General features: G+C 51.9%; 6 protein-coding genes across 6 annotated transcripts; 3 read left to right on the top strand and 3 right to left on the bottom strand.

Annotated features, from left to right (window-relative positions):
- Positions 1 to 786: 786 nt before the first annotated feature.
- atg15 (triglyceride lipase ATG15) lies at positions 787 to 3,083 on the bottom strand. Its single transcript, XM_073688127.1, has 2 exons — positions 2,806 to 3,083; positions 787 to 2,750 (listed from the first exon to the last, which is right to left on the bottom strand). The coding sequence occupies exons 1-2, from the start codon at positions 3,013 to 3,015 to the stop codon at positions 1,134 to 1,136; spliced, it is 1,827 nt and encodes a 608-aa protein (XP_073552632.1). The 5' UTR covers positions 3,016 to 3,083; the 3' UTR covers positions 787 to 1,133.
- Positions 3,084 to 3,368: 285 nt separating this feature from the next.
- Positions 3,369 to 5,860, top strand: BDV59DRAFT_51340 (VPS9 domain-containing protein). The gene is made up of 2 exons (XM_073696529.1): positions 3,369 to 3,795; positions 3,856 to 5,860. Exons 1-2 carry the CDS (start codon positions 3,461 to 3,463, stop codon positions 5,687 to 5,689), a joined length of 2,169 nt encoding a protein of 722 aa, XP_073552631.1. The 5' UTR covers positions 3,369 to 3,460; the 3' UTR covers positions 5,690 to 5,860.
- Position 5,861: 1 nt separating this feature from the next.
- Positions 5,862 to 7,789, bottom strand: BDV59DRAFT_51333 (uncharacterized protein). The gene has a single exon (XM_073696528.1). The coding sequence runs from the start codon at positions 7,597 to 7,599 to the stop codon at positions 6,115 to 6,117; it is 1,485 nt and encodes a 494-aa protein (XP_073552630.1). The 5' UTR covers positions 7,600 to 7,789; the 3' UTR covers positions 5,862 to 6,114.
- Positions 7,790 to 7,877: 88 nt separating this feature from the next.
- On the bottom strand, positions 7,878 to 9,454 carry BDV59DRAFT_168739 (uncharacterized protein). The gene has a single exon (XM_073688126.1). It carries the CDS (start codon positions 9,344 to 9,346, stop codon positions 8,039 to 8,041), a length of 1,308 nt encoding a protein of 435 aa, XP_073552629.1. The 5' UTR covers positions 9,347 to 9,454; the 3' UTR covers positions 7,878 to 8,038.
- Positions 9,455 to 10,491: 1,037 nt separating this feature from the next.
- BDV59DRAFT_198126 (uncharacterized protein) lies at positions 10,492 to 12,983 on the top strand (the record flags this gene model as incomplete). The annotated part of the gene is made up of 3 exons (XM_073693097.1): positions 10,492 to 12,510; positions 12,562 to 12,826; positions 12,889 to 12,983. The coding sequence occupies 3 exons, from the start codon at positions 10,492 to 10,494 to the stop codon at positions 12,981 to 12,983; spliced, it is 2,379 nt and encodes a 792-aa protein (XP_073552628.1).
- Positions 12,984 to 13,369: 386 nt separating this feature from the next.
- On the top strand, positions 13,370 to 14,873 carry BDV59DRAFT_168729 (phosphoribosylglycinamide formyltransferase). The gene is made up of 3 exons (XM_073688125.1): positions 13,370 to 14,171; positions 14,243 to 14,559; positions 14,624 to 14,873. The coding sequence occupies exons 1-2, from the start codon at positions 13,761 to 13,763 to the stop codon at positions 14,504 to 14,506; spliced, it is 675 nt and encodes a 224-aa protein (XP_073552627.1). The 5' UTR covers positions 13,370 to 13,760; the 3' UTR covers positions 14,507 to 14,559; positions 14,624 to 14,873.
- Positions 14,874 to 15,349: the final 476 nt, after the last annotated feature.

Raw genomic sequence — 15,349 nt, 5'->3', positions numbered from 1 at the left:
TGGTGGCAGGTGTGTTATCCCCGTAAGGATGCCCCCATGGGGTAGCATCCATTTATAAGGGACCAGCAGCACATATAGGGCCTGACTGCAAACCCCAGCCGGCTTGCCGCCCTGCCCAGGGACATCAATTCGGATATTCGCCGAGGATAACTACATACTTCTTCCAAGACAAGCAAACCATAGCGGCTCCTGCAGCTGCACCTATCACGGCTGTACCCTAAGGTTTGAGTCCCAGGTCAACCCGCAATGGCGCACGCTTGTTGCGCACCATCAAACTACCCTTTGGGGCCAGGTCCCTTGGAGGATCATGGTCAACAACAAGGACAGCTCCGGGCAGCGTACAAGGGGCATATGAGCAGGAAAATTCCTCCCGGGATGAGATCAACTGGTCTGCTGCCAAGTATGCCTGTCTCCCCGTGACGCTCGACAATCCAGCCACTCTACCAGCGACGTCTGCTCCGGTTGCGACAGCCGGTTGCTTCCCAATATCTGGAGCAGTATGGACCGCCCACGTACTAACCGTCACATATCGCACAGCAGTATCATGTAGGCTTAGAGGAGAAGCGAAAGCATGGATACAGGATTTCATAGAAGGGAACACTAGGCTTATCGGGCACAGCATGCTATGTAAATTTCGCGGATGCAGGCGAGTAATGCGTAATGATGAAAATATGGAGCTTAGGTCCCACGGAAACGAGGCTGCTTGACGCACGCCAGGGCCCCAATTTCGGTTTGGGGGATGGTGGAGGAGTGTGGAGGACCCCGTCTAGTAACCTGTACGTAAGGCGAGTGTGCAAGGTGTATGTATTCTGGTATATAACTATACCTAAGTTGCTATGATTTATGATTTATCGAGTACAGTACAAGTCGCCAAAACCACTGAAAGGATCGTTAGATTCTTCTTGAACAGCTATAACACCAGAAGACACAAGTTGTTCATATCCTAAACGCCAAAAGGTCTGCACCCGCTTTAAGAAATGAATAATGATTGGAATTCGTAGACGGTCGTATCGGGGGGTGTATAGAGAGTCTCATCTAGATAATATTGGATGTAACGGGGTCTTTGTTTAAGCCATAGGGTGTAGATGCGCGGCTATATTCAATATCAGACGTGGCGGTCTGAGTTTGCAAGATTAGGGCGGCGTAGTAATCGGAGGCGCACTGGTAGTTTCGGGGTCCCAGCAACCCCAGAAAAACCCGGGGGTCTCGCACAAGGTCGTCTTTCCCGGCGGGGGTGTTTGGGTAGGGGTCGACGTAGGACTGGTAGAATCACGACATCCAAACCACCCGGGGTGTGCACATGTTGAAGTCATAATGGGGGAAGTTGTTGTGACTGATGGTTCGGGTGTTGCAGTTGTACTCGTCGTTGGGTCTTTACAGCCAAACCAGCCAGGGGTTTCACATGTAGTCGTCGAAGTAGTGCTAGTACCGGTGGCGGAGGTTGTGGTGCTCTCATCGAGACAGCCCCACCATCCAGGGGTTTTGCAAGTGGAAGTGCTTGTAAATGAGGTGGTTGTGGTGGTAGTGGATGTAGTCGTGGTAGTGTGCTCAGAGCCATTGCTGCGGAAGAATTTCCATAACTCGCAATCATAACATTCCTCTTCTGCGGCACATGGAGGCACCTTGTCGTAAGCCTCAATGACATCACTGATCACGGCTTTGATACGGTGCGTTCCGATTGCCACACGCCATCCCTTGTCTTCGACGGTGTCATAAACACACATTTGACCAGTGTGGCATGCAGATTCCATGGCATACCCGCCCCAAGTGCAAACAGCGCTGACGCCATTGCAGGTGCCCATATAGATAGGGTCCGCAGTGTGTCCAAAATGATAGGCACCTGTGTACTGACGCGATTGAGGCAATTTTGGATCATGGCCAGGAGGGCTTGGGAGACCCAGCCGAGCTGCAGGGAGAGCTTCGGGAACAGCTTCGAAAGTGACCGCCGGGAGTCCATATGTCAAGCCGAGCAAGCTGGTCATTGCACCACCCAGAGAGTGGCCTGTAAGCCATACATTTGAATCGGGGTACAATTCTGTGACATTGGAGAAGAGGTCAAGGGCTGCACGATAATACCGATTCTCGTCGTTCATCGCTTCAACTATGCAGGTCAAATTGGCGGTAAATGCTGACTTCTGGCAGTCGCAGACTTGTCGCCACAAGTATGAGCCTCCTTGTCCGCAACAGCAGCTAAAGAAAAGGTTGTCATTTAGCTTGTCATTTGTGGTCGTTCCAGCGCCATCGAAGAGTGCTGGCGAAGTGCCCTTTAGTGATATCACGATAGTACTGTTTGATTTATCCGCATAAATGTGACCTCGGAGTCCATCTCTCTCCCAACCGAAACTCGATGAATAATTGAATCGACCGTGGATATCCTGCCAATCCTCGGTGCCGGGCTCGTGGATATAGTCATTTGCCGTCATCTTGGCAAAGGTGAGGACACTATCTTTGTCCGTGACATCAGGACCCGCCAGTGTATCCATAACCCAGTCGTTATCAGATAACACAGCAGCGGATCCGCTTGTCCTCGCAGCCATCAGATGGTTCTCGATGACGGAAGGGCGCCGGTCGGCCAGCCGCTGGATTGTGACCGGATGGGAGGAGGCGACAAGGGGAGTATCGAGATTAGCCGGTTCCTTATCTGTGCCATCTTCTGAAAGTGCCCAAAGTTGGGTGTGTGGTTGGATGTCTAATCGCCGGTGAAGTTCCGGTTGCTGGTAAGTCCCCCGGTGAAAGATATGGCGGAGTGTCTAGAAGAACAAAGGGTCAATACGAGTTCTTCTGTGTGGGCCACAGACAACTCACAAACTCATGCGTTCCTGATAATGAATGAGGAGCCTCGAGAGGGATCTGGGGAGGAAGAAAGGGAGATGAATCATGAGGATTGGAGTATATAGATGCAGGTGCGGAGGCGGAGACAGAAGCGGGAAGGCAGAGGGAAGCCCCCAGAAGGAGTCTAGAGAAGCCCATATCTCGCATCCAACGCTTCTTCTGCCGGCCTTGCTGTGGTTTCATGATGAAAAGGAATGGAAACAGACGAGACAAGGGAGGAGAGGCGTGGAGGTGATGAGGGATTCCGAGGCGAGGCTTATCGGGCGGTGACGCAGTGGGGATGCACCACGTGACTTTATCGGAGAGTTAACGCGTGACGGGGGGCCGCTATTCCGATGTCGTACGCAGTCCCACGTCCCTCGACGCAAGAGACCACCTTGACTCTCTTCCTCCCTCGACCATTCTCTTCGGTTTCACCAGCTGACTTTGTCTCCGGATCTCCATTGGACTATTACTTTTCACAAAAATGCTCTCCTCAGTTGAGTAGCCCCCCCGAACGGCTGATGACTATCTTCCCCTCTGCGCCTATCAAAGCCGCTTCCCCATCTGTGACGTGATCTGCAAAAGCCGATCACCTGAACTCCACTGCGGTACGGGAAGTCGAGTAACACGCTGTGAAAAAAGAGCCATGTCTCCCAGCGCTTCCGAAAATGGCTCAGGAAAGCCACCGTTGCATTCCGTTCGTTCGTTCCCAAGGATGGACAGCTCAGAGCCAAGTCCATTTGCTCGGTCCAGGGCAAAGACTGTTCAGTCATTTGCAATAACAGAGAACGTGAGCCCCGATGCTCTCCCTATACCGTTGTCTGGAACCGAGGAGGACCAGGATAACGGTCCCGATGTTTTTGAAAAACCAAATACCCCAGAGGACGACACTGAACACGGCGAGGAGACTTCTGTGCTGTCTCGAAAGGCTCAGGAACAAGAGGCAGAGTTACCAATTGAGCTGATTAGTCTGACTGACCGGTAAAGTGACATCCTTGCTGACCCCTAAGCCGACGCTAATGTTCCGCCTTGCCTGTCCAGATTTGTCAACTCACTCAGTGCTAAGGTACACTCCTCACCGCCCACTATTGAAAAGATATCCAATCGTTTTCAAGACTTCTACGTACGAGCCGAATCACATATCGCTACGCATATATCCGCTTTAGCCTCTAGGATAAACCGTGATCCGTCGCCCTATCGCCCTCTACAATCTAAATCCAAGAATGATCCCAATAATGTTGCTCCAAGCCGGCAGATGTTGACGGCCTCTGAGGTCATGGAGAAGAGGATAGCGCGGAAACAATTGGCTTCAAAGCGCGTGGTCTTGGAAGAGGCCGTCGAGCGCAGGGCTTGCGAGAGTATCTATGATAAGATATGGCGACACAAAAGTACCCTGGACGAAGTCAGGGATGAGAAGTTGCGCTCGAAAACTGCATCCCTGCTTTTGGTTGGGATAAACCTAAAGGAGCTCGGTGTCGATATCGACCTTGATGCAATCGCTGAAGAGAAAAGGAAAGAAGCGGACGAGTGTCTTTCCGTTGCACGGGGCTATTTGGCCAAAATGAATGAGGAGAAATACCCTCTAGGGAAGCTACAACACCTTGCTGCTGCTCATAAAGCAATAGTTGATGCATTGACAAAGCTGTTCCCCTCGTCTTCTTCTGCTGATGAGATTTTACCGACTTTGATCTACTCTCTTATAACCTGTCCTCCCGAAGGCATCAACATCATAAGCAATTTGCTTTTCATACAACGATTCAGATCGTCGAGTAAAATCGACGGAGAGACGGCATACTGCTTGACTAACCTGGAAGCAGCGATCAGTTTCCTGGAAAATGTTGATCTCTCTGAGCTTCGCGCAGATGAAATCCAGGAAGGCCAGCCTAGAGGCAATAGCGATGATACGGCTGCCTCGGTCGAAAAGCCTGAATCTCTTCAGCCCGCCAAAGAACTGCCAATCTCATCAATCACCGCAGCGGGGTCTTCGGCGGCGGAGATTTCTATGCCATCTGGGGAGCATGAAGCGTCGGGGGCATTACCTCGGAGTCAACTATCCACAACCCCCCAGCGTTTGAATAGTCTGTTTCAACCCCCGTCGAAAGTCCTTGGAGCTGCGAACGATGCTGTGCGTAACACTGCCGATCAGGGGCTAAAAAACATTGGCGCGACGTTGGATAGCAGCTTCAACTTTCTGTTTGGCCGTCTTAAGGAATTACAGTCTGGCCAGTTACCTGGCAATGAAGGTGATAATACAGTACTCCCAAAGACCCTCGCGGAAGCCCGACGGTTGGTCACGTCACCAGTTTCCGCAGACCCAAACAAACAGGTTCAGGACGACGACGTAACGAAAGATCTTGCTCTCAATGATCGACCTCACTTAAAGAGGATTGGCTCTAGGGCAGAAGATACATTCCTGGGTCTAGTCAGCGGCCAAAGGACTCCTCGTGACCGCAGTGTAGACAGCGCTAGAACTCAAGGCAGCTCCAAGAAATCCGTTAAAGACGAGCCAGTCGCTGGTCTATCTCAGGCCTCACCAGGTGGCTCCTCGTCTTTTGTGCCTGCACCTTTAGAATCGATGCGGAACTTTGGAAATACGCTCAACCCACTTAATCACATTCCGGGAATGATCCGGAATTTCGGTCGTGCTACGCCGGATACCCCTGGAAGCTTCTCGTCGTCTCCCTCAGAGAGGAAAGCATCGCTGCCTTCAAGGGAGGCTTCGTCGAATGTATCTCCATCACAAGTCGACCAACCTATCCAACGCTTCCTTCAAATGCAAAATGCCAATGAACTCACTATTGGCGACGTGTCCCTCCTGCTTGAGGATTATAAACGCATTTCGGCAGCACTGCTCAAGCAAAACTCTCGAAAATAGAGCATGCATCTCGGATATCTCCAGGCTGATTTTCGTTTGTCGTGTTGTGTATACCTCACTAGCAGCATTAAGCCTTCATCTTATTGTTTATACCCGAACGCCCAGGAATCTTTATTAGCACTCACTAGTTGCTGTTAACTAATGAAGATTGATCGATCAAGAGGTGCTCACAGTATCTAGCATCGCTGGGGAAATCAACGAGTAGAAAGTAGAAATGCACCTTGGAATAAAATTATAATCATGATCTGATATGAACCCAGCCCTCAAGTGGCACCTAACCGACGGCATGTTCTTTCCATAGGCAGAATCCACATAATAGGTAACAACATGAAGAAAGAGGTAAATGTCAGGGCGTTGCACCTGCAAAGTTGTACAGATCTCCAGGACATGAAGGGCATTGCAGGAGTTACCTCAGGACATCATAACTATGAGGAGGCTCGTCCACGCAGAACCTCAGCACCACCTGTTCTCATATCTTCCAGCTTCTTGGATACTTCGGAAGACTGCTCTTGAACAGACTCGTGTCTTCGTTTGATTTCAGCTTCAAACACCGCAGCCGTTTTACGCCTGGCTTGACGTAGATCTTTCATCTTCGTAAGCAAGTTGCTAAATTGTTCGATAATCTGGTCGCCGCACTCTTCCCATTCCTCTACTGACAGGTTAGAGAAATAGGCGCGGCGATCTTCTTCGGAAAGTGGCAGGATGTGAGAAATTCTGTCAGAGCCGGGTATCTCCTGAGCTAGGTTGGATGTAGCTGTGGCTGCTGGGGTTCGGTCGAACGGTTCCGCTTGCAGATCGGCAAAGGACTTTTGGTATAGGACTTCAGGCGGATAGTCTGCTTCCAGTTGACGCTTTTTCGATGGGGATCTCTCGGGGCTGATACGTCGAACAGAGTCGCGTCGAGCAAAAGGATCATTGATCGGGTCATCGTCAAGGTCGTCGAAATGCGTCATGTCGAAAGCAGAGAGAGCTGCCATGTGGTCCGTCCTGTAGTCATTTGCAAATAAACCGCCCTCGTCTCCACTATCTTGTGGGTCAGCAACGACCGCATCGGACTTGTTATAAGGAGCCCTAGAACCAGAGGAGCGTCGGGTTGGCGTCAAGTCATATTTGTCAAGGAGGGACGGCTTAGGAGGACTAAATCGTGTCCTTGGCGTTGCGCTCATGCTGTGTGGGAGAGTGACTTTTCTGGGTCCAGAAATCGGAAGCGCTTTCGCGTCTGATAGAGACGAGCGTTTATATGTCGGGATTTTGGATGGCTCCTCATGTGCTGAAGATGCGGCTTTCCTCCCACTTGGCTTTCTGCTGGCATTCCAAAAGTTCTGCAGACGTTTGCTCAGAGGTTCCTCGGACCCCCGGGCTTTGGCGTGGAGGTCAGAAACGTTGAGATCTTCTGATGCTTCATCGTCACCAGCCATTGATGTCAATTGGCTTGTATCGTCGAAGTCAGAAGAGTCAAAGCCAGCTGTCTTGAAGGCCTTTTCCCCCAGGTTGTCGTACCATTTGGGGTCGTATGACCGCCGGGCTTGCTCGAACTGTACTGTCTCTGTATGAGGTTGCTGGGCATTCATGCTGGTCGTGACTGGATATGGCACGTCTTCCGCACCCATAACGCTCGTCGCCGCAATAGTAGAGTCATCGATTCCCTCTACATCGGTGTCGAACATGTCCCTGCGCTGGGGATTCTCACGAGCGATATCTGGGTTCTCAGCGAATAACAGCTCCTCTCCATTTTCCTCCAGTTGGGCCGGTCGGCTTGGTGGTAAAGGTAGTGGCGCAACCAGCTTCGTTGGAGGGACCTTAACTCTTGCCTGCTCAGCTAGATTTTGGCGGGACCGAATTTGGGCATCTCTCGTGGGAGGCCGAAGTTGGCCGGCTTCCTTGGAATGTACATAATCTCCGACCCCCATGATAGTCGGATTCGGGGTGGGGAACCACCTAGGCCATCAAAAACATAGGTTGGGACTCGATGAACTCGACTACAGTCGATATCGTGGGAGTACTCGAGTGACAGGAGGAAAGGATAAAGTGACCGGCTGAATGTCTGGTTGGATTCTGTGAATGTGGAAGTTTGCAACCGCGTTTGTATGTAGATTGTACGCGACTTTTCCGCGAGGTCACGTGAGATCACCAATCCTATAAACAGCGACGACTGTTGAGCTTTAAATATAATTTGATACGTTCATTTGGGATACTATATTGGAGATAAAGGTGACTTGATAATGTGATTTGGCTAAATAAAAGGGTTCAGGGAGCCATTGGTAACCAGAAGCCGTTAAGCAAGCGGTGGATTTCGGTCATTTTTTCAACGTCCATGGATGCTTGGATACGCGAATGAGACCAAAGTATTTACCAATCAATTGATATCTTGTCATCGATATGCAGGTCCCCAAGAGTAGACGCCATTCCTTTACTCCGTATCGTCGCCTTGTCGAAAAAGCCTTTTGCCTTTCCTATCTCAGATTGTCTTTTATCGATGGCGAGTCGTAACTCTCGTCGGTTTTGAATCGACTCATGCATGTCGTCGGACTGCATTTGGTCGGTATCGGACTCGGCATTTTCATCATCCTGATGGCGCGACACAGAAGAGACGAATAGATCCCCTATCCAGAGAGCAACCATACCCCTTAGTTCCAGTAGCTCCGGGGAGTCCGAATATGGGGGAGATACAAGGACCTCGTCCATTCTTGCTGCGATTTTTTGTGCTTCATCAAGTTCGGACTTCCTTACTTCCGCGAGGAAATTTTTCTTCCTTTGTCTGGATGACCTGTGGCGCTCTTCAGAATCTGATGTCGGGCCTTCGTCTTCTGACATCGCGTCGGGTGAATATTCAGGATAACCGTCGATATCGCGGCGCGCAACAGTGCTCTCCTCTTGTACTACGTATACCCAGAGACCAAACATAGCAGGGTAGAAATGCAGCGAGCTGGCAACATCTGGGGCCGTCTTCCGAAACGGATGCTGAATCATAAGACGCTCGTAGTACTCTTTAGCGTCTTCAAACCCTTTCCGAGTGAAGCAAAGTCGTGACGAGTCTTGCAACGCGGAGCCAAAGGCATTGTCTGTGATCTGGCGGCCTCTCCGCAGTAGGATTTCAGCCCCGATGCCCCATAGGCTTTCAGTACGGACATCTGTGGGGATACCATGGAATTCCTCACGTAGGAGCAGACCCCAGGCTCTCCCCGCACGGATGTAGTCCCTCTGCAAAAGGCAGCGGTGTAATATGGATGACAGTACAGCTAGGTGTTGAATACGAAGGTTGCCCTGATGGGCCGCTGACTGAGGAGGGTATATTGGGGATGCCAAGGTAGACAGGTCTTTTAAGACATCGTCTTTCTTGGCTTGAGATGAGGACGTGTCGCCCTTCGGCGGAGCATGGGGGAAGTATCCTCCTGGCAGCTCCTTATCGAAGGAGAGACCCGCTATGCGGTACTGGTGAGCTTCTTCAGGCGATAGAGTCAGAGACGGCGCCGGAGGGGCTCCCTCGGATGCGGCGTCAGTGGTTTCACCGTCAAAACCATCGTAATCATCGTCGCCCCAGTTGTTGGTAGTTTTTCTGCGTTTCTTGGGCTCATATTTAGCGACGCGCACACTCGGGGGCTGTTGCCATGACGGAAGCGGCAGAGAAAAGACCGACGCAGAGGGGACAGATGCCATGAAAAACCGGGGTGGTCGGTAGCGAATAATTACACTAGCTGAAATGGAGGAACGCTATCCACGAAGGGATCAATGCATAGCGCATTCAAGGGCTGTCCATGGCTGGCTTGATGGGGGTGAATGAAGAAAGAAGAGCCGAAAATAGATGCATCCGTTCCCATCCACGCCTGAAACCCGCGCTAGTCCCAACTTGGCACTAGCCGGTAAGCAAACCAAACTTCCCCCCGTTATCATCTCAATCAGTCACTCTCAATCAATCCATCATCGTCATCTCCTCCGTCTCCTCTGTCTTCCTCCCTCTCTCCTCCACCATCCTCTTCCCATCAACTCCTCTTTCTCCCGGCGGTTGCCTTCTTTTCTTTAATTTCCGTCTCCGTTCATTTCTCCCATACAGACTCCCTCTTTCCCCCGGTGTCGTGGGGTATCTCCAAATCGATCCTCACATACCCGCTGTCCCGACTGCCTCGTCCCTTCAGCCGTCTTCCCTCGTGGCTTCCTGACATTTCAAACGTCCTGAGTCCGGCCATATTCTCACTCTCAACTCTCTACTTCATGTTCCACGACTCTATCTGATCTCCCACCATACCACGTCAGGAGGACACTCAGGGTCACCCAAGCCTGAAGACAGTGGCCTAGATTCAGGTTTCTCCTGAGAAAGCGTCCGAGTCTGCTACAATAATAATTCTTGTCGGTAATAACACGCAATATCTGGTAGGAGGGGTTGGTCCTATGTGGTGCAGGTAAACCCGTTCAATGGTACGTCTTTGGTGATTATGTGCCTCAAGCCCCAGCGATGGCTTGTTTCGCGATTCTTCCTGCGTGGCGTGTCGCAGAGTGCCCCCTTGGCGGATTGTTTGGTCGAGCCATCCTTTCTCTTGTTTTCGATCGTCGATTTTGCTCTCCCCATGCCTCTTCCATGACTTTCTATGGTGTCCTCATTCGTCTTACTAATGTGAATCTCTTTAGTCATCCACTTGTCGATGGCAATAGGCGGTTCTTGAGATCCTATCGCCACGTATCGGACCTACGTCTCTGTTACTATGGGACAGTCGTCTTCTACACAAAGAGACCAGCGCTACGAGACCTCTCCAGACCCCCCTCTACCTTCCCACGAACAGCGCCATCAGTTCAACAGGGATGAAGCCATGAATGAACCACAAGATATCGAGCAGACTGGGGAACCAGGACCTCACTCGGGTTCAAATATGAATAATGGTGATTTCCAAGGTTTCCCGGCAAGTCAACTCAACCCTGCCGCTCCGGCGTGGCAACCGACGCATCTTTCGGCTGGCGAGCAGCCCGCCAGCACGACATATGTGGGCGACAACCCAGACACCAATGGGCCACACTATGAATCAGGTCAGCGCGAGTATCGTTCCCCCATCTTTGCTCGTATGGCTGCAAGGAGGCAATCTACGATGTCGCGGTTAGGGTCCAGGATCCTCCCGAATTCCGTTATTCGCGGTCTGCTTAGTAGCGAGGAGGAAACACCTGCCGAAGGCCACGCCCACCGCCATGGAATCGTATCCAGAGCAGTCCCAAGGTCTGAGGTAGCACACAGCAGCAGCCGCTTCAACCCTTTGGCTTCCCTTAGTGCCAGCGGTATCTCCAGGCGGCGTCGCTCCGCTCGAGGCCCTTATTTTATCCCCCGCAGTGATCCTGGCTTAGTTCCCGATACCCACCCCACAGAGCATGGTTCGGATCCTGCGAGAGGCTCGTGGCGGAGAAGTGCTCGCCTCCATCGTGTCAGGAACTCCTTATCAGCCCCTATCGCTCAAATGTTTGGGCAACAGTCGGATCATACAGCAGATATGCAGGAGCAACCGTCCCTGGGCCCCTTGCCAGGTTATCCGTCATTCATTCCACACCCGGGCCCAATGGATACACGTATGGATTTTGACGAGCCCCATGAATTGGATTCTGTGGAACCAGCAGTGGGAGCTGCACGCCCAACCTCCCCTATGTCATCACACTCTATCCAAGGACCACCTGGGCTACGACAGTTCCCAGGTCTGTTACGAGCGAGACAGTCACGGCCCTTGCAGCGAGAGGAGCAGACGCCACTTTCGCGTGTTCTTCAGTTGGCCGCGACCGCCATTGCAGCTCAACTTTCAGGCACGGCTGGCCCAGTCATGCCTAATATTCAATCCCTAGGAAATGACGGGCTTGACGGTTCTCTGGAAAACTTCATACAGAGTCTCCAGCATGCCACTTCCGCGCAGACGTCCCCAAATGAACCAACTGCTACCTCCGGGGAGAACGGGCCTTCGGCTCCCGTCAACTTTTTGCGTGTTTTCCGGTTTGCGAATTCTGACGCTCCTAGACCCGGTGCTTCCGACCATGCTTCAGCGGAACCGCAGAGCCAAGACAACAATGCATCAGAGGGTTCAAATACTGAAAGTCCGCTGAACGGACCTGAAGGCCGAACTGTTACGCTTGTCGTTGTGGGCGTGAGGTCGGTTCCTCCAGGCAATGGGCCTCCAAGTAGTGAGCAACCGCCTGCAGGCGGGCATGGCCTTGATGCTCTCCTTCGCTTGCCTTTCCTGTCACCGGGATTGGCGCGGAATGAGGAGGCCGGACCTAGGATACCGTCACGTGCGGAAGGCTTACCCCGGTTCATCTCACATCGGCCGCCCCATGTAGGAGAATCGAACACAGTGCCTCCGAATGAGGACCTGCATCAGCAACGAGGGGTTCAGAGCCCGTCCAGAAGATTGTCTGATGTTGGGACCAGGGGACCTCCTTCGTCACTTCCTTCAGTCCTCTCAGAGAGCCCACCTGGCCCTCACCCACCTCCGTCAACTCCTGCTGAGCCGGGCTTGTCGGCTGTGTCCTCAGGTGCTTCGACTCCCAACCGCAGGCCGTCTTCGGCTTCAGTGATGTCACCACACCCTCTGCCACAGCTTGATGAGAACGGCCCTATGCAGCCTACAGTGGATACTACCGACAGCAGTATTCCATTGAGTTCAGCGCACCGACGACACAGGAGTGACTCCGAATTTGCACGTCATCGTGATCTAGGTTCGGGCGCTGTTAGGCGTAATGGAGTAGTTGAACCTGACAATCCGTCGCCTCCTGCCGGCCGAAGCTGGCTGATCTACGTTGTGGGGACAAATCTCTCGGAAAATCACCCAGCATTTGCTACACCGAGTCTCTTCACTGATGTATGACCCCTCTCTTTTCGTTTAGTAAACTACGACTGACTTCTGCATTAGAATCCAACTTATGAAGACATGATCTTACTCTCATCTCTTCTCGGCCCAGTGAAGCCACCGGTTGCAAGTCAACAGGATCTCCACTCTGCCGGTGGTCTCTATCGCCTCGTGGAATATGCTGGTTCGTTGGTTGCGGAGTCTCTTGATGGTGCTGGCACCATTATGGTCCCTGAAGCCGACCGTTGCTTGATTTGTCTCAGTGATTATGAAGCAGCTGAAGAACTTCGGCAGCTGGCCAAATGCAAGCATGTTTTCCACCGTGATTGTATAGATCAGGTAAGTTGATCCCCGGTGCATGTGATGGAAACTTGAGCTGATTCTTGTTAGTGGTTGACTACGGGTCGAAACTCCTGCCCCCTTTGCAGAGGTCAGGGTGTCGCAGAAACTTCACCCCCAGATCCAATGGCGGGCGCACCGACTAATCCCGCTGCAGTCTGATGGGCTCATACGACGATCGAATTTCATCACATAGAATACCTCTGCATTCCTCATTACCCTCCCGGGAAGCCTTTGGCGGCTCTGAATTCTCTGCAGATTAGCATTGAAGCGTACTTACTGGCCTTTGACGGATTTGTCTTATTTCTCTTGTTCATAAGGATATCCCCTCCAGCATTTCTTTTCCCCAGTCAGTGTGAATTTCCTCTGGTTTGTTGACGTCGGGCTTCTACTATGGCCAAGGCATGCTGGTTCACAAATGGTGACATGGATGGATTGGTCTGAAGCATGACATTATACCGACCGATAGAAGTGCTGTTATTTTGTGACATAAATTATTGGATACTCTAGTCTTGTTACTTCTGAGCAGTGTTTTAATGTACTATTTTCTACTTTAAGGAAACAGACTTGTCCTCTATCGATTATTCTGCCCCGCGGCTCCGCCCCGCGATAGAGGGCAATGACTAAGCACCATTTTCACCCCGCCATCGAATCCGGCGCATTGGAAGCAATCGTACTGAGAGCTCTAAATTTGCCTGGCGCATTCAGTACCTTTCGGGCGCACTTCTCAGGCTATCCCCTCATACTGTGTGGCTACCCCACCGAAAGTACTCAATCGTGCTGGCTAAACGACCGAGGTCGAGCGACTAGTCGGGAGAAAATTTCACGCCAATCCTACTGCGACGTCATAAGTCGATTCGACGAGACCTTTTTTCAGGACCTACTTGCTTTCAAAGTCTCCACAGGCTTTACTGCACTACAATATGGACACCCCGATCCGCGTTACGGTCCTCATCTCCGGCAATGGCTCCAACCTGCAAGCTGTGATTGACAAGACCAGCGCGGGAGAGCTTCCCACGAACATCATCCGCGTGATATCGAACCGCAAAGATGCATTCGGTCTAGAGCGCGCACGGCGCGCAAACATCCCGACGCAGTACCACAATCTGGTGAAATACAAGAAGCAGCACCCTGCGACGCCGGAGGGCGTGCAGGCTGCCCGCGAGGAGTACGATGCGGAGTTGGCCCGGTTGGTCCTGGAAGATCGGCCGGAGATGGTGGCTTGCTTGGGCTTCATGCATGTACTATCGCCGCGTTTTCTGGAGCCCTTGGAGGAGGCAAAAGTGAAGATTATCAACCTCCATCCGGCGTTGCCGGGGGCGTTTAACGGAGCGGTATGTTGTACCCTTTTCCCTCATGGTGGTGTGTGTGGGCACACTGGCTGATATGGATACTTGGTGAGTAGAACGCAATTGAGCGCGCTCATGCCGCCTGGCAAGAAGGCAAGATCGACAAGACGGGCGTGATGATCCATAAGGTCATCTCGGAGGTCGATATGGGCAAGCCGATCTTGGTGCGCGAGATTCCATTCGTCAAGGGCGAGGACGAGGACCTCCATGCGTTTGAGCAGAAGGTTCATGCAATCGAGTGGGGGGTGGTTATTGAGGGCGTGCAGCTTACGGTCCAGGAGATCCGGGAGGAAAAGCAACGGGGCTCCACGAACGCTTGATGAGGGGTCCTAATCGGCGACGATGGAAAGAGCGGTCTGATTTATGTTTATGATACCTGAGAGATCAGACATGGGTGGGACGAAGGGGGTTGTGTAAATGCTGATGGGATGACGACTTACGAGTTCACATATTGCTACATTTCTGCTGGCCCAGTAGCTACCAGCCAATCTACAACGGCTGTGTCTGGATGAGTTGCGAATGACAATTCAGCCGGTATGCAGGTGTCTTTTCCCCAGTCACGTAGGGTGTTTGCTCACGCTCGAGAAGCCAGGATCGTTCCTCGTCGTGGTGGTTGAGATTATGGTAAGCCATGCATGTATGCATGGGCTGATGGCCCTTATGGCCACTTAGATGGAGACTCTGGGTGACTGGCTTTGGGAAAACCTTGGCCGAGTCAACAAGCTAGTCTTAACACCGGCGGATACCCCGGTCATGTTGCATGTCTGTCTGTCTCACTACTGTACATACCAATCTCACCAAGGAAGGTTGCTGACGGCTCCTATGCTTGTGTCTCCATTGCATTCTGTTTGGATTTCTCTATTATTAGGTCATAAGAGGAGCGTGTTATCTTCGGATGATTCGGGTGGCGGTCCGTAGGCTGAACTATCTGCATGGCCAATCCATTCAAGATTCACGCCTGCAGGGATCAGTCACGACGAACTAATTAGAAGCGGATGAATCCGACCAAGGATGGGAAGACAGGTGATTTTATCCTCCACAAGAGACTAGTGTTCTTTAGAGCAAAGCCCGATAGTAGGACTCTCCCCATTCTAACGGTCGTCTTGCATATGAGCTAGTTGGAGCAAGAGAAGTCTAATCATGTGGCAACGATGTGACCTGAG

This window comes from Aspergillus ambiguus (genome assembly GCF_047715705.1).
Source record: "Aspergillus ambiguus strain CBS 117.58 unplaced genomic scaffold BDV59scaffold_2, whole genome shotgun sequence".
Classification (NCBI taxonomy): Eukaryota; Fungi; Ascomycota; class Eurotiomycetes; order Eurotiales; family Aspergillaceae; genus Aspergillus; species Aspergillus ambiguus.
Note: the sequence above shows the minus strand (reverse complement) of the source record. Positions and strands in the feature narration are given on the sequence as shown.